The sequence below is a fragment of the Natrix helvetica genome, assembly GCF_964273705.1.
Source record: "Natrix helvetica genome assembly, chromosome: 5".
Taxonomy (NCBI): Eukaryota; Metazoa; Chordata; class Lepidosauria; order Squamata; family Natricidae; genus Natrix; species Natrix helvetica.
This window is the reverse complement of record NC_138551.1, coordinates 104,573,375-104,592,506: the sequence shown is the minus strand read 5'-3', so window position 1 is coordinate 104,592,506 and position 19,132 is coordinate 104,573,375. Positions and strand designations below refer to the sequence as shown.

The 19,132-nt window shown below is 37.9% G+C and overlaps 1 protein-coding gene across 4 annotated transcripts in view; it reads right to left on the bottom strand.

Moving 5' to 3' along the window:
* Positions 1-19,132, bottom strand: part of GRID1 (glutamate ionotropic receptor delta type subunit 1) — an 809,729-nt gene that overhangs the window by 33,498 nt on the left and 757,099 nt on the right. For all 4 annotated transcript variants that reach the window (XM_081956605.1, XM_081956606.1, XM_081956608.1 and 1 more), the window contains exons 12-13: positions 17,370-17,508; positions 2,064-2,259 (exon numbers count right to left, since the gene is read on the bottom strand). In XM_081956605.1, the coding sequence (XP_081812731.1) occupies positions 2,064-2,259; positions 17,370-17,508 (335 nt within the window). The remainder of the gene's footprint in view (positions 1-2,063; positions 2,260-17,369; positions 17,509-19,132) is intronic.

The window sequence follows — 19,132 nt, the reverse complement described above, 5'->3', positions numbered from 1 at the left end:
GAGGAAAGACAAAAAACCAACATCAATTCAGAAGTATAAAGGTGCTTCTGCTATAAACTCTCGGCCCACAGAATAAAGGATTTCTAAATTTATAGGCAGCAGGTGTTTCAGATTTATTTTTTACACTGCAGCATTTTTCAGAGCGAGGATAGATATATTTAAAATGTGCTACATGTACAAGATTATAATGTTGGCAAAATGCACCAACACTTAATAGGAGTTTAAGACGAAAGACAGGGCCTCCGGAAAGGGTTATCGTGGGTCACCTGCACTCAGTTGTAGAATTTCTACACTTTCTGCAATCAACTCACACCTTTCAGCTTTCTGCTGTAACTGCAAATCCAGACGTGCCTTATCACTCCACACACTTGCCCAGATTGTCTGTTGCTGAAAATTTGTGCTTCTCGGTGAGTCTAGGTGGAAATTCTCATTTCCAGTGTCCCATTTCCACCCTGTCTGGATTTCTCAGCCCTGCCTTCCTGTTTGATTGACAACCTAATTAATCAAGTAAACGTGTTGCAAGACTTTCCCTCTGATCACGATGTGTCAAAATGCAAATCTAAATGTCTAAATTCATGCAAAAAGCCCAAGAGTTGGGAAGGAAGAGTGGAAACAAACCAAAATTCTTTTGTGCATACTTTTCCCCCTAACATTTGTAACACAAATTGATTTTTATTTTCAACCATTCCTACAACAGGCAAGACACTGATCATGATACATGCTTGGATAAATCTCTGGAATGGACTATAGCACGCTGCCAACCATAAGGTGGTTTTGAGAAAAATCTAAAAGAAATCCATTATTTTATCTTTGTGGGGGGTTTTAAATCTCATAATAAACAGTCTGTAGCTTTCTTGAGAAAATAATTGTTGCAATGACTATTATGGCTGCTGGATTGACAGCAGACTCCACATCCCATTTTTTTACTAGTCAGATTGATGTATTTTTTTTTACTTTGTTTTATTGTTCTACTAGCCAATAACCTGGCATTGCCCAGGTATTCATTTATAGGGGGGAAATGTCCGGACCAAATGTAATTTCTAATGTTGGATTTTCCCCCTGACCAGAGGGAGCCTCCTTGTGGAGTACTGTGAATCCGTTACCATGGCAACTCCACTGTGCTGAACAGTAGAAACCATTTTAGGGCAGTACAATAGAAGACATTCTAAGGCACAACAGGCTGTATCTTAACAGAACACCCCTCCCCCCCAAGGGGGTCTTTTTTTCCAGAGAATAAGTCATCTGTGTACCAAGTTTGGTTGAAATTGCTGAAAGCGTTCCAGATTTATGCTGGAACACACACACACACACACACACACACACACACAGCCATTTATATATATATAGATTATTATTTTACTTTCACTTTGTTTAAACTTCCCTTTTATTTCTTTATTTTTTATTGTTGTGAACCATCTAGAGTAACTTCATGGCGAGACAGGTGGCAAATATAATCATCATCATCATCATCATCATCATCATCTTGTGGGACTTTTGAATACAGATTGTCATTTGGAACACAACATGCCAGATATCACTGTTGTAGAGGTCTGAAGTGTACAGTTTATCGATATCATTGTACCAGGAGATGCCAGAGTCAAAGAAAAAGAACTAGAAAAAAAATCACAAAATATTGCGACCTGGCTATTGAAACTACACGGCTATGGATGAAACATGTAACGGTGATACCCATTGTCATCGGGGCGCTTGGCACCATGTCCAAGAATTTTACAAGATACATCAACAAATTGCAGCTTCCTGCAATAACACCAGCAAAGCTACAAAAAACTGTGCTACTAGGAATATCATATATTTTAAGGAGCTACTTGGTTGATACCTAGGACGCTGGCAGCAACCAGTATCAACCATTAGCACCAGTCAATGGTATTTGCGACACATCTTTAAATGTTCGTTTGACTGAGTTTCATGATTAATGAATAAAAGAAATAATGATAATAATATTCAATCTCTACTCCAAGTATTAATGTTTTTTGCACAGCATCAAAGGGACTTGTATTATTCTTGATGACACCATCAAAGACCAAATCCTGCAGGCATCTTACCTTCCTGATACCTTCCGAAGGGTTTGCTACGCAGTTATCAGCCCCGTTGTTCTTACTGATGGTCTTCCACAGCTCAGCAAAAGTGCTGTCTTGCTCTAAAGGGTTGGTGCCTTTCGCTTTAAAGTACTCATAAACGGCTGAATCCCTGACGGTGCCATAAGAGACATCCATTTGCTTGGAAAGATCCTGAAATGTTCTGAAATACAAGAGGAATCCAAGAGTTATTGGAAGGAGGGGAAAGGCTCTGGCTTTGTGGGCTGAAAAAAGTTTTCTGCAGGAGGAAAATATCAAAACTCCTATAATTAATAATTGTACTTCTTTTCTTTTGATTCCCCCCTCTTTTTTTAATTAAAAGAAGTGTTGTCCTGTCTTTATGTTGGTCAAGAAGACAGGGCAACCATGAGAAGATTGCGGTGGCCAGAGGCTGCACTCAACCATCTGGGGAGGGAAGATGGCAAAGGTCTACCCCAAATGAAGACAATTTTTCAAATTCTTCTAATTGTCACATTGTCACTGCGTATAGATGTGTGCAGAGAAGGGTGGCTACTGGTTCATACCAGTAGTGGAAATTGTGACTGGGTCACCGAACTGGTAGGGACGGCAGGCTCCCCACGCCCCCAAACCGATTCCCCAGTTGCCGCAGTATTTTTTTTTTTTTGACATTTTAAATGTTCTGCGCATGCGCAGACCTATTTACAGGCAACTGCGCACGCCAGTGGAGCGCAACGCACCAAACCAGCAGTAACGCTAGCAGAAACCCACCACTGGATGTGTGTGTTTGTTGGTTTAATGTGATGATAATGTGACTGCCTTGAGTTATTTGTAAAATTAATAAAAGTAGGATAGAAATACAAATAAACAAGTAATAAACAAAGCTCTATTTTGCAAAATATAGCTTTGTTTATTGCTTGCTTACTTTTATTCGTATCCTATATTTATTATTTTTACAAATAACTAAAGGCAATGAACATATCCAACATACATTTCCACACAGTGCATTGCACTCTTTGTATTTATTTATTTGTATCCTGTCTTTATTATTTTTACAAATAACTCAAGGCAACAAACATGTCCAACACACCTTCCTCCTCCTATTTTCTCCCCTCAACAACCCTGTGAGGTGAGGTGAGGTGGACTGAGAGAGCAGGACTGGCCCCAAAGGCACCCAGATGGCTTTCATGCCTACAGTGGGACTAGAACTCATGGTCCTCCACTTTCTAGCATGGGACTTTCGCCACTAGAATCAAAGGATTCTGATTTACTTTTGGATGCTATCTGAAACCCTGACACAGGGTTACCTATGGTAAAAGTGACCACAGGTTGCCTATCCCGGAAGTAGGATCTCCTTTGATATAACTGGGTGCTTTGGAGCTTTAATCTCTGCAGCTCTGCAGTGGGTTGGATGTTCACTTTGTACCTTATTATTAGACAGTTTAAAGAAGATATAAACATTAAAAAGGAAACAGGAATAAAAAAGTAAAGTACAGCAAAGGATTTCAAATGTGATGGAAATTATAATTTTCTGGTATATCATTAGTTAAGGATGAATCACTGAATACATTTTATCATTGTAGTGACTGAAAATTGCTATTAAGCTCTAAGATAAGCATGAATATCCAGAATTGTAGTCAGCACAGTATAACTAACTGCATGGTATGATAAGAACAGTAAATTCAACCTATATGATTGAGAATCTATTCAGATTTAAACATCCCATAAAATTGAAATATGTACTCTATGCATGGAGAAACCCAATTTTTAGATGTGATACAAATTTATGTATTAACTTGTAGTCTAAGAAAGGTTTCCATTCTTAGTTTAGCATAAGTTGAATTCTATGTCATATTTCCTTTTAAGATAGGAAATTATTTTAGACATAGAATTATGCAATTTAATTTAGCAGGGATCTAACAGTCTTTCCAGCAAAAAGCATCTTACATTAGTTAACCTATTCAAAGCAAATTTAGTGTATCTCAAACAGTTAGGTGGTTTAATAAACTTTAATAAAAATATTAAAGCCTGTAATGGGAACTCAGTATGAAAGAATGACCCAGCTTGTTCATTCTATTTCCATCAATTTTTAGAGAATGAAATGTTGATTTTAGCAATCAGGAGGTGACCAGTATATTAATGATAAAACATGTACTAAGTATAATCTTTGGGATACATTGAATGTTGTTTCACTGAAATTCCCACAGTTGCATATCTATTACTGCATTCAGATTTTGCATCCATTTGACTTCTTTGATTTTTTAATTGTATTTCCCCAGTAGTTAATAAGGTCCAGTTGATATTCTGAGTTGTGTTTTATGTTTGCAAATTCACTAAAGTGTCTACGTACTTCCCCTTTGTTTCTGCAGTTCTTTTAATATTATCCTGTTTAGTATTTTCATACTAATGAAAATATAGTATTGTATTACGTGTTTCTCTTTTGATTTACGTGAATCAATACTGTTACTTGTATATTCAGATTCTTAGAAGTTTATCAAAGACTCTCAGCCCTGTAACACCACAAACTAAGTACGTGATTATGTCACTGACTATTTTCCCATCCTTCATAACCAGTTACATCCTCCTCTTTCTCCTCCTTTTCTTTCTCTTCCTCCCCTTCCTCCTCCTCTTTCTCTTCTTCTTCCTCCTCTTCCTTCTCTTTCCCTACCCCCTCCTCTTCTTCCTCCTCTGGCACATAAGCCACCACCTTTGGTAGAATCGAGACCACAAATCCTGCTTCCATTTGTAGCCACTTTTAATAAAGAATAATGGAAAAATACCTTGAAAATGCCTCAAATAAATACACAAAAGACAGCTCTACCAAAGCAATATTTACACAAATACTTTCTCTCTTCTTGTCCCTATTAACACCACTGTGAAAGGCATTCCAATATTTGTATATTCTTTTTTTTTTTTGCAAGATGCTAGACAGTGTTTTTACCATGAAGGCATCTTTTAAATTATTGTTCACTAATTACCTACAATTAGAGCAAAACAGCATCTTGGGGTAATACACAGATGGGCAGAAAAGCTGTCAGAATGGGAGACCAAACGATCTCACACCCTTCTATTATCTCCCATCGCATGTCTGCAATATTAGCAAAGAAGCAAACCTCTGATGAATGTGAAAGATCAACATGAATTAAACAGCTGAACTTAGACGGGAAATTGTTGGGTATTCTTCCCATGCCAGCCTCTGCTCAATGAAATATTGAAATATATAATTGTCATGAAACTCCACTATGAGTTCACCTTCATCCTGCATATTTGAAATATTAACTTTCTTCCCTTGCATTGATATTTATTCCTTCTTTGGTGGCCACTAAGGTTGCATTCATCTTGTTAACTGTGAATTCATCTGTTTAACTACATGCATCTAGCTGATTATGTAATTAAAATTTCCCCCAATTTTTTTTTTTACTGTAGCTTAGTTAATTCATACTTGGGCATCCTCCAGTCATTTCTCCTTTTAGAGCTTTCAACTGTGACTCCTCTGAAAAGCACAGAGTCAGTTGGCTGATTAATGTTGCTTGTATATCACTATGTAAGCAACATGTGCTTTACTAAAGGCCATCAGGGGGAAAAAAATCAGAGCCCAAGAAAAATCACAGGCAAACATTCTCTCATGAAATAGAAATAAACCACGCAACTACTTGATTTTCTCATTTATGGTTACAATAGATCACTTTTGATAATCAGTAATTAGACCTCAGTGTGCATAATTTTGCACTGTAAACATCGTTTGGGGGAAAATTAAGGTTTAAATCTGTCTCCCCAAATCATGCACTGTCCTGATGGCACACTTTGTGGAATTATGGGAGTTGAATTTCCACATATCTGGAAGAACAGATTTTCCTGGGTTTGGGGAAAGGAGCAAGCAGGAATTTCTGGTTTTCTAAAATAAGACCTGCACGATTTCACAGTGACTTGAAAGTTTCTGGGGAAGCTACTACCCTAGATCTCTGGTGAATATGAATTCTTTCTTTATATGTATTTATTCAGTTGTATTTATTCTGCCTGACTCCAACTCTGAGTGGCTTACAATAACAAATAATTCAAAAGTAGCAAAATATGTAAAATTAATCAAAACTTGTGCCACAGTGACTGCAAAATCACACTCCAATGACAAAACAAGGATAAACATCACAAACAAAGTGGTTCCTGCAGTGGCCTAAAGGTGGAGCTCTTGTCTCACAATCAGGAGGTTGTGAGTTCAATCCTAGGAAGAGGCAGATGTAGGGTCTCCTGCTTGGGCAGAGGGTTGAACTAGATGACCTGCAAGGTCCCTTTGAACTCTGTTAATCTGTTGCTACAAATCTTGGGTAAATAGCCAGGTCCTTCATATAACAGAAAATAAACAAAGAATTGGGGTGTTGGAGGAGGGGGCAGCTGGATTGGGGGAGGAGGTTAAGGCAGTCCAGAAGGGAAATTTAGAATTGGGAAATTTTATGGCAAAAATAGAACTTGAAAGAATGTTTTTTTTTCTCAGATTCCAGAACCTACCAGAGACAGAAAATGAAGACCTTAAGGATATTATGAGTACAATTTTAGCAGAATATATTAAGGGAAACAAAAAACAGTTGTGGTGGGATATGGATCTGGTTTACAGGATTAATTCAGCATATACTAGAACACACAATGTTCCAAGGGAGGTACATGTTAAGTTTCTTAGGAGGACCATGAGGAATGAGGTGCTAGGGGCCCAAAGGGAGGGACCATTAAAATATAAAGATAAAGAAATTACCATTCTTAAGCAAATTCCGAAAAAAATAAGGGAAAAAAGGAGGAAGTATTCCTCCTTATCAAAGAAATTATACAACAAAGGAGTTTGGTTTGGATGGTTATTGCCAGAGGGAATGCTGATTTTTTGGGAGGGAAATAGAATTAGAATTAATACAGTGGAGGAGGCAGAAGCCTTCATTAAAAAACATATTTCTCTCCTAGAGGACGAAAATAGGGGAGGTGGTGAAAGAGGTAGTAATGTGCAAGATATGTAGGAGGAGGGGCTGTGGCTCCATCTGGGGACAGGGAGGAGGGAGCAATATGGAAAAGGCTCAGGTCACAAAAATAAAGGTATTTGAAATATTATGGTAATTGTTGATATACTAGAAAGTGACAAAGAAAGAGATGATTGAACACATGGTTGATATAATGTAGAACAAGACTCTGTTTATGCTTATTTTTATACATTGTTTTTAACATTGTAAAAATTGTGAGATTTGGAGGGATTTCTACCACTAGCACGGGAGCTGCCAAAATTTCCTATAGACCTTTGTATCTTTCCCCATAAATGCTTAAAAACTAATGAAATTCTTTTTTTAAAAAAAGAAAGATTTTGAAAATTCTAAGAAATCAGGAGAGATGACTGTTCTTCTATCTGAAAATTTGGCAAGATGGTACTTGCTAAATATTTAAGATAAAACAAATGCTTTCTTGTTAATTGTTGTCTCTCAGTATTGTCATTCATCTGTAAAGGCAGATGAATGAGAAAATCCTTTCAAATATATACATTAAGTAGAAAAGTGCAACAAAATTAATGGATTTCTTACATTTAACTCTAGTTGATTCCAATCATTATTATATCATTATATTCAGATGCTTTGCTACAAATTATTATGCCACCTTCAAAGTAAACATCCTATTTTATCGTAAGCTATTTATTGTATAGCATAAATAAACACTACATATACTTGCTTGTTTTTCTCCTTTATTTCTTCCTAATTGGGTTTCTTTTTCTGTATTGTAAGCCAACCTGAGAATCAGGTAAAGTAAGTTGATGGATCAGAAATACTAAAAATAGCTTTTATTTCTGTTCATCTTTGCCACTCATTCATCTTTCTCGTGAGATAACAAAATCCAAAAACTTCACAGTAATTAATCGCTTCTCACCTGCACAAACACAGGTTTCCTGGAAATCTATCAACTACAATTACTGCAACAAAACTTTTCCAACCTTTAATGCCATCAGGAGGAAGACTGGAATGCAGATCCTGAATTATGGCTGCTTCAAATTATCAGGATTTATTTTGTTACATGAAGGCACAATTATATTTTCTACTTCCACAAGCAAGAGGTGCAAACATTACATTTTACTGAAGTAAGTCATTTCAGTGAGCCTGGCATAATATGAACTGCAGGCGATGAATTAAGAGATACAGAGAGTAAAATTTTCATATCCACCCATTTTGTCACTGGAGATTTCATCCTTTTGGCTCATGGCAACTAACCAATAAACTCCCATTATGGAGGATATCATTTATTTGCCCCGGTTCTAATCAAATTAAGTTTCTTGGCATATTTTAAGCTAATTTTTCTCTTTAAAGTGATGCTCATTCATCTGCCTTACATCCTTTGCTTATTGTGCTGGATTCTTAGTCCTGTGTCCCATCATCTCAATAAAAGAAAAGGAAGATAAGCAGAAAGAAGATGGAGGAAAATCAGGCTGAATATCCACAATATTTGCAAAATGATGTTGCCCCAGTGGATGAAGCACTATATATTCAAACTTGATTAGCTTTCCTTCTATAGAGGAACTGTTGCTTAAGCCTAACTTAGTGGCATATGAAGAAGAATTTTCTCTGCAAGAGCTATGACCACAGCAAGGCAGTTCAACTTTTACATATGTCAGTTCTTTGTCATTTACAAAAAAAAAGGCCAAAAAAATCTAATCTTTTTGAGCTATATCTGTCATTGGAAGTTGGCCATCATGTTGGCGATCCTATTTTTGTCAACAGCCGCATGAAAAAGTGCTGCTGAGTTTTGTCCAAACTGGTCCCTTAGGTTTTGAAGCCATGATGCTCTTCTTCTGCCTGGACCTCGTTTGCCTTAAATTTTTTCCCTGGAGGATTAAGTGAAGGATGCCATATTTTTCTGGGTGTCACATCACATGTCCAAAATATTATAAGTTTCGCTTTTTAACAGCTTTGATGATTTCCCTTTACTTACCCATTCTAATTCTAATACAGAGCTTAAAACAAAACCACATTTGTAAGCAATACCAATGTTAGCACTGTTCCAATATCTAAGCCACCCACCCCCAAAAACGAGGAGGGTCAACCTATTCTCCAAAGCACCTGAAGGCAAGTCAAAAAGCAACGGATGAAAACTAATCAAGGAGACAAGCAACCAGAACTAAGGAGGAATTTCTTGACAGTGAGGACAATTAATTAGTGAGACATCTTGCCTCCAGAAGTTGTGAGCGCTCCATCACTGCAGGCTTTTAAGAAGAGACTGGACATCCACTTGTCTGGAATGATATAGGTTCTCCTGCTTGAGCAGGGTGTTGGATTAAAAGTTCTCCATTCCAACTCTGTTATTCTGTTACCTATTTTGAAAAACTCTTGAGGAAAGCCAATATATTTAGAAAAATGCTTTTTGAAGCAGGCCAAAGAACAAATGTTGTCACTGAAGCCCAAACGAGCTACAAATTTTGATGCCTCCCTAAAAGGCTCAAACAATCTGTTGTCCCTATGAGCTGCTGCCCTAAGCCGAGAGTTCATTTACAGCACTGTCATGTTCATTAATATTCTCATAGTCTAACATCATGTTCATTAATATTGTAATGGTTCAGGAAGGAGCCAAGAACAACCGGACCATTTGACAAATAGAGTGGCAACGTCATCCTTCATTACATTTTCCTTGTACCAAACATCCTTGTGTACAAAGAGGAATAAAATACACATAAGGCCTTGTGGAACGATCCAGCTGGCAGCGATGAAAATGCAGCTTGGCAAGGCTTCTAAACTAAGGCAGAAACTTGTGCTGCTGACATAAACACCATAAGCACTCCTAAAAGTTAATCCACGGAGGCTTCAAGAAACTGGAATCTTTTATTTCAAGTCCTCCTAGCACTAAGTTTTTATTAACAGCCACATTTGCAAATGAGCCTGTTCTGCAGAACTGGGAATAGTTACCATACCCTAATTTTATGGAGAGCTTTACTGCCGCCATTATGGGGCTGCAATATTTCTAAAAATGCTGAAATGCTTCTATTATTCTTGGCATATGTCATAAAAGAGGCAAAGCATAAATAGAGTCTTAATAGCACAAGGGAGCCAGTCAACTTATGGAGTTCTTATCAAGATCCTGCTGTGATCTTGATAGAACACCTTTTTTTAACTATTTAACAGGAATGACTGCCTATTTTTAAAGGAAGTTGTCTAGCCATTTTGATTGTGTGATTGATGGCAGGGATAGATAGATAGTTAGATAGCTAGATGATAGATAGATAGATAGATAGATAGATAGATAGATAGATAGATAGATAGATAGATAGATAGATAGATAGATTTATATTTATTTACATAAGTACTGCTGGAAATACTTTGAAATACAGCTTTCAATATTCTTGAAAGCAGCCTGATAGATGAGCACTATTAAGGCTTAACCATTTCGTGCAAACCGGCATCCAAACTAAGAATGGAACAAAATAAAATGAGAATGCTATCTCTTCACCCTTCTAATATATATCCTACATGCACAATAATGTGAAGGAATAAAACTAAAGTAACCGAAATACAACCAACAGGAAATAAATTACAAAAAAAAAGGGAATTTACAATATTGACCTAAGTTTTGATTGATGACCAGAGAAATAGTCTATATGTGCAATCAAATGACAAACTTTTCTAGTTAGGAACAAGGAACCATTTTTTCACGGGGATTCAGAATTAATTAATTGAGTGGATTCTTGTTCAGAAAACAGTTGACCTTGGGCACATTGCATGACTGAGATCACCATTAGGGGAGGCCTTTAAGAAAGATTATCCAGTCCTAAGAAAGAGAAGAAAAGACACTCAAAATAATGATTTTGTTTAATATAAGATGGAACAGAGAGAAACTTGGACAAGCTGATGATTATTTTTGATGCCCTTTAAAATAGCCATTTTTGTCTATTTTAAAGACGTCCTTGAAATGTTCCTTGAGACCCAAAGACCAATAATTTAAACTTGACTGCAGAATAGAGAGCAAATTATGTCACCCTAGACCTGGCAATGCTTTGTTTTCAGTAGAAAACAAAAATGGAGAATGACCTAAAATGTCAGAAGAAAAGTAACAATCCAATTTTGGCTGGGCCCAGGAAACGGAATAGCTCTTCTGCCTTGATTTTTCATTCTCCCTCATCCATGAAATTGCCCTGCCCAATTATCTAGTTACGCCTTTACTTGAGCGAGGAAACACACTTATTAAAACAAAATATTTAATTCTTGCAACGTAATTAAAGAAAAAAAAAACCTGTATCCAGATTTCAAATAAAATTCAGTCCCAGAAATAGTTTTCAGTTACGTTATGTAAATTAAATATATTCCAAAGTTAGCATGAAAGCTATTTTGTCCAAATGAGAAATATCTGGCAACTGACACATATTCTTATTTTTTTTTTAAAAAACACTTTGATTATGTATGCAGATTTGTCTTCTGCCTTCTTTATTCTCATTTCTTCAATCACTCAGCTTCAGAACTCTCATTTATTAAAGCATTAATAACAGATTTTTTAAAAAAGAAAGTCTAATGCAATTGATTTAGATTCAGCAAGTAAACTGTTTCTAACTGGACTGGCAAAGATGTGTGTGCAGTACTCTAGCTTTTAAAAGTTGGGTCAATTTTTGTCTATTGCTGGTTAGTTCCTTTAATCTATTTGATCTGTCTCACATTATTTGACAGTTGTAATCATTATCACAAATTTTATGTAGAATATGTAACAGAGGAGATGACCAATCAAGACAATTTGCTGTGCTCTGCAGGAATTGGAGTCAAACAGTCATCACTCCAATGTTAAGAGCAAGTTTGATCTTGCAGTTTCTCTAAAGAAAATCCCATAGAGACATCTGGAACACAAATAGGGATTAACACTATGTATAGTGTGTGTCTATATAAAATTTGGTGTGTTGCTGTACAAATCTGCTAAGAAACACAGAATTTCTCTGGGAAACTTGCTAGAGTCCCCATCAACCTGGTATGACAAATAAGGTAGCCATAAATAAGGAACTATTATCCAGTGTGAAAACCAATGAAATAGAAGATTACCAGAATTGACTGATCTTCAAACTGGCTGATCATTCAATTAATTGACCAAGTTGGGCAGTTCTGCAGTTCGGCAAAACAATTTCCACTAAAACTGGTGCCTGGATGGCCTCCAAAGCTATGAGATACCTTCATGAAGAGCGTGTCCAAAATTTTGCAATTGATAATATTAAAGTGAGGCTATCTTCCAGTCCTCTCTCCTCTTCCTATTATAGTCCAGGAAAGTTGCCTGATATTTATGAAGGAAAACAAATTGAGACATAATAGAAATGCACATGACTCTGATTAGCCAAAAGTTGGGATTCAGTATGTTTAGAGAGCCCACCTTCTCCTCTTAAGGTCTTTAGCTTTTCCCTTCTGAAAATATTTACCCTCTTTAGTTCAAATTCTACCTTGCAGAGGAGAAGAACTCAAAACTTTGAGTTTTCCAAAATGAGAATTACTGAACCTGCAAAAAGTTGGTTCATTATTGAACTGAAAAGTGCATTTCAGGCCAAATCTCGTAATATGTCCAGTGTCAAAGTGTGTGGAAGTTGCATCTAGGCAGCATGATAGCTGGTAAGGAGCAAATTAGTTGAGTAAACAAATCCAGTGGTGGAAATTTAAATAATGAACAACTGGGATGGTTTTGCAAAGCAATGATACTCCAGTTGCAAAGATCTGGATAACTTGTGTTGTCCCGGAAGCCTAAATATGATAATATCAGCTTTCTTTTCATTTTTCTTTCTCCTGTTCTTTTTCTTTTTAAAAAAACAAAATTTTATTGGTTTTTTTAAAAAAATAGTCAAGGAAAGGAGTAGTGGATAAAGTTACAAATTTTGACAGTTACCTTATGCAGGAAATGGCCCTCTCCCCCATTCTCATCACTTTCATTTATCAATACATTAGATTGTTACTACTTAATAGTACTTTGTCAGCATATACACTTTTATCCTCAAATAATTTCAATCATTTTATATCAAACAGATTTTCTAGTTCATTTTTGTGATCTGAGTTTTCTAGATGTTGCCTCTTCTCCCCCCTCCAGCAGAGCTCCGGCACCTCCCGTGTCCTGTATGTCTGGTGAAGTGTCATCAGGTTTATCTAGGAGGACTTTATTTTTTTCCATGAAAGCCTCAGCCTCCATAGTTGTGTTAATTCTAACTCTCGTGTCCTCCCAGAACATTAGCATACCTTCTGGAAAAAGCCATGTAAACCACACCATTTCTGGTATAGTTTCTTCGCTAACAGCAAATAGTTTTTTCTTTTATCTCTAACTTTCTTTGGGATCTGTTTCAGAATGGCTATTTCTCTATCCTTGTATTTTAATGCTTGCCCCCTTTGTGCACTCAGAATCTCGTCTCTTGTGGTCTTTCTGAGAAATTTAATGTGTACCTCCCTTGGAACGTTGTGTGTTCTGGCATATGCTGAGTTTACTCTATAAACCAAGTCCATGTCCCACCCCATCTGTTGTCTGTCTTTTTTAATATATTCAGCCAATAAATTTGTCATAATATCCCTCAGATCTTCGTCATCAGCCTCAATTACATTTTGAAATCTAAGGAAAAAAGACATTCGTTCAAATTCCATTTTTATCTGGTGGTTCTCAAGTTCTTGATTTCCTTTCTGCACCCCCTTCACCTCTCTCCTCATCTCAGCCGTCCCCTCCTCCAAAAGTTCCAGTCTCTGTGAGTTTTGGATCGCACGGTCTTGATTCTCTCTGAGCTGCTCGTTCATTTCCTTCAATTGATTTTTTTAAGTCCTCCTGCCCCTTTAAGAGTTGTTGAAACATCTGTTGAAAGTCCAACTCAGGGGGCTTGGGCTGGAACAAAGAAGTTAGTGTCTGTTGTCCACTGGGGCTGGACGTCGAAGATGCCGGGGCGGAGCCAGCAAAACCCGTTTTCCCCGGTGGTGGTCTTTTAGGTGGCATTGTAGTAAACAAAGCTCAGAGATGACAATATCAGTACAGAGAAGAAACAATTGGGGACGTGGATAGCCAAGAGAGATCGCGAGGCAGGGAGTCTAAGCAGATAAGGATCTTTTCTCAGTTCCAACTCTGGGCAATAAAACAATAAAATCCTTTGTTCCAAGTCCAGGGTAAAATGTAACACGAGATTTCTCTGAGTGTCACGGTTTCTTTCTCCTGTTCTGAAAACTGAAAAATGTTTGTGCTATGAAACCAGAATTGGCAGAGGACTTCCTTTCTGTCAGTCCCATTAATCTTAGGGCAGAGATATTTTAGAGGGGAAAAAAACCCTCCTTTCAAAGCTCTTGAATCTGACAGAAGGTGCTTCAGGGTGACTCTGATGCAGATGTCCTCCTCCCCTTTTTTCAGCCCTGAGAAACATCTAATGATTCAAAAAGGCAACAGGAAATGCAAAAGTAGATGGAAGAGATAATTCCTCGCTAGAATGGGTGATGTGGGTTTAGTTTTAATTTTAGATTACTTTATTGTCATTGCACCTTGTTCAATGGAATTAAACGCGATCTTCAGTGTACAATGACAGTTCAGGTTGTGGTTGTTAAGGAATCTTGTGCAGTTGTTAAGCACATCAGGTGGTGGCTGGTTTCCTCATTGACTTATTGGAAGCTGGCAGTGAAGATCACAAGTGGTGATGATGTGATTGTGGGAAGCAGTGATCATTGTAACTATGTGTCGTTTGCCAAGTACCCCAATCATGATCCTGTGACTGTGGGGACACTGGGACACCCACAACTTCAAGGACCGGCCATAAGTCTTCTTGCTGAGCACGGTTGTAACTTCCAATGGTTGCTGAACAAGAAGTCACGAAGTGAGGACTACCTGCATAGTCAAAAGCCCTTCCCTGTCTTTCATGGTTGACAAAGCATAATGCTACCCCTGATGATGACAATCAGACCAACACTTGGTGGGCTCCATAGTGCCCTGGGGTCTCTGGCCTGCTGGCAAAACCATGTCTTCATGCTTTTTGAAAGAATGTCGGGGAGCGGGGGCAACCTTATTATTTCTGCAAGGATGATGTTCCACATATATCTTCAATTCCTCCCTGCTTAAAAAGAACGCCTACAGGACATCCTCTCTTTCTCTTCCTGTCCCTCCGCTCTCCCCACCTCTCCCCCTTACAGAGACAGCAATCCACGGATTCCCCCAGGGGCCCAGCTGCCTCCTCTGGTATTTTATGAGAATGTACAAAACTGTCTGTAATAGTCTTTTCACACTTCAATCCAATTTGCAACAAGGCCTGCCGACCATAGATGCCCCTTGCCCCACAAAGTTCATCCATGTTCTGGGGAAATGATGAAATGATGAAAAAGCACACCTATTTTCACAAATTGTGAGGGACCTGAAATGAAGGCAACATTTACTAACCTACTTCATGAGATGGAAAAGCCCTTTCATTTTCCCAAAGACACATCCAACTGTAAGTCAAGATTATCGATGGCAAGTATCTGACAGACAGTGGGTTCCTGCTTACTCTTGCTTTCTCCACAGTTAAGAGCACATAAATCTATGTTGCTTCAAAAATGTTGGAAAATTAGTGCTCAGAGCTGACCTAGAACTTGATAACTTGGATTGAAAGTCAAGAAAACTAATGACAATGCACCATGCTCTGCACCCAAAAATACTGATCAATTGTACTTGCCTAGATCTCAGGGTGGCAGAAGACTCTTACAGGAGAAACAAACAGTGGAAGAGGAAAAACATGCCTAAATGACAACATTTAAAAAAAACCAAATGAGCCACTGCTGAAGGAGGTGAACAAGGGAAACTTCTTGAAAACAGCGAGAGCAGAATATTGAAAGGAAACAATTGAGCATCGAGTTTTGAATTGAAACAAAGAAGGCCTATGCACAGTCAATACTTGAAAGACATTGAAGACAAGGCAGATACAAAGCTAACATGGAGATGGTTGAGATCAAGGGTGCTGAAGAAAGAAACTGAAGGCTCCATTTTGGCTGCCCAAGAACAAGCCCTGCAAACCAATTCCATGAAAGCAAAATTTCAACATGCCAATAACAACAGCAAATGTTGCTTAGTTTACTTTACTTTATTGTCATTGCACCTCGTACAATGAAATTAAATGCCATCTTCAGTGTACATTATACATAGGAAAACTATAAAAATAAAACACATCCTTCACATTCTATATAATTGAATTGAAAACCCCTGATACTGCATTAGTATCACACTATGCAGTGTGATACTAATTATGCAACAAGAAAGATGAAACACTGCATCGTTAGAAAGGACTTGTTAGGTGGACAAAAATACTAAAACTAGTCTAAAAGTAATCAACCAAAATACTGTCTGAACAGTGGACACAACAATACCAGAAAACAGCAGACTAGAAGTGCTAACTGTGGTCAGCATTTTGGAAGACCTTTAAGAACAAAATAGTGACTTACTCAATATACTTCGTTGAAGGAAAATGCTGAAGATCAAACTATTTGGGATTGAAGTTTTTTTAAGCATATATAAACTACTAAATGATGAGCTGGATTTTCCATATGTAGATGTATCAGTGTTAACTAAAAGGGTCTGAGAAGCACAAAACCTGCCTCCCAGTAGAATTTGTAATCGTTGCAGCCCAAGAGAACAACTGTGGAAAGCATCGTTTTTCTAGCCTACCACAGCAAACCACCTCTTCTTTCTTTCTTTCTTTCTTTCTTTCTTTCTTTCTTTCTTTCTTTCTTTCTTTCTTTCTTTCTTTCTTTCCTCCCCCTTCCTCCTCCTCCTCCTCCTCCTCCTCCTCTTCTTCTTCTTCCCTCCCTCCCTCCCTCCCTCCCTCCCTCCCTCCCTCTCTCTCTCTCTCTCTCTCTCCTTTTAGTAACCCCAATACATCTGCTATGTGCAGCCCAAGCAAACTCTCATCCCATGGCAGCAAGTTCCTTATATGTTTGAAATAATGTGCAGGTAATTTATGCAAAACGACAGGCCAAACGGAGGTTTTCCAAATACATGCCACAAACATTAAGGCCAGATGTTGAGCACTGTATTTTTGTTTTCATAACAAGACTGTACAATGACAGCCATATGGTGGATGGGCCTCTCAAGTGCACAAATGAACAGCCTTCAATTAATTGCATCCTTCCACTTGGCTAGGATTCATACAGCAGATTCAAAATAATGTTAGAATGCAGCTCTGGCAACCCTGCTCAAGATTACAGAAGGGAGGTGGATGGAGCTTCTTGACTGCATAGGAAGCATCTTTGTAATTCCTCTCTGTGGCTCCAATATGCTACCCCAGAAGCTTGTTAAGCATGTTGACTCCTGTTGCATACTCTTCTCTTTACAATGCAGACTTTGGATAATAGAATGGGAAAAGACTCTTACCGAATTGGATTGTCCATCCTATTGACAGTAAGAAATGCCGCTAGATTTGCCGTATAAGATGAACATACAATAAGAGTGAAGAGCCACCAACTCCCCATTACAATCCGCATCGCCATGGAATTGACTGTAGACTCACCACCTAAGCGAAGGAAAAAACAAAAGAAAGAAAAATATTTGGAAGCCCGTATCTAAATAATTATTTATTTTTTTAAAATGGCTCAGGCTCCTTTATACCATCTCTTAATCTACTCTCTCTGATCTATTTGCTTCTTTAATTTTGTTCTTTAAAAGCAATCTACCATTTGCTATGCTGTGCTCCTGTGACCACAGACAATCTAATTTAGCTTCTTGAGCCAATCTAGACTGCATAATTGCTTTATGATTCTGTATTTGCTTTTTTTTTTTAAAAAATATTTGTTAAATTTGTATGCCGCCCATCTCACTACCGTGTGATTCTGGGCATTGTATGGTGAACAAACCCAGAAAAATACACATCACTAAGTTGACCCTGGGAAATGTGACTGATTCTGTGTCATAGAAACATGTTCAACTCCTAGCAACCAGATAGGGTAGATAGATTTTCTCCAGGGTGATCAGTCTCTAAACTGGTCTTTCAGCTTATCCAATGATGCATTCATCACTGAGTCAGGTAAACTCAACCGTTCTCAAAATCAAGAATTCCCTATTTATTTATTTATTTTAAAAAATGTGTATTTAAACAGATGCAGATTCCAGAAACGGGAAACTCTTTCATAGATGCAAAAAACTCAAATGGAACAAAGTTCCTAGAGCTGGCCTTTTAAAGGATCAGTGGAAAGGTTCAGCTTTCCCAAAATAAAAAGAAAATGCTATATGTGGAAAACCTGTATGCCTGGAAGAAAAATGGATTTTTAAGCTTTCTAAAACTTAACTAATTTTTTAAGCATGGGAATGAATTTTCAAACACTGTGCAGACCAGGGACTTTGTCTCAGCTAATTCAAAGGGATATTCCAATTCTTCTGAAATAGTCACACATTTTAAATGAGTCACAAGATAAAGGTAAAGGTTCCCCTCACACATATTTGCTAGTTGTTCCTAACTCGAGTGGACGTTGCTCATCTCTGTTTCAAAGCTGAAGAGCCAGCGCTGTCCAAAGATGACTCCATGGTCATGTGGCTGGCATGATTAAATGCCAAAGATGCATGGAGTTCTGTTTCCTTTCCACTAAACGTGGTTCCTATTTTTCTACTTGCATTTTTACATGCTTACGAACTGCTCGGTTGGCAGAAGCTGGGACAAGTAACGGGAGCTCACTCTGTTACGCGGTGCTAGGGATTCGAACCACCGAACTGCCGACCTTTCTGATCAACAAGCTCAGCATCTTAGCCACTGAGCCACCACGTCCCTAAATGAGTCATACTGAATCCAAATCAAAGAAATAGCTGGAAAATTTTTGTTTCAACCATTTGATTCCCCGACACTCTGGGAGAAACCATCCAAATTTGCTTTAAGTTTCATTATAATTTATATTTAGAGAAGTTGGAACTCCCTGAAAACTTGATGCTGCTTCCCCCCCCCCCCAAAAAAAAAAAACCTTGGTTTCCCATCACATTCTGAAATCTCTTATCCTACAATGGAGGTCTACAAATTCATTTCAGATTCAGGCTGGCAGTTTTATCAGAGTGATCGCAAAGAAAATGTATTGCCCAATAGATCTTCCCCTGTGGCATAAAAATTACCACTTAGTGAGGCCAAATGGCAATGTGGATTGAAGCTGCATGGT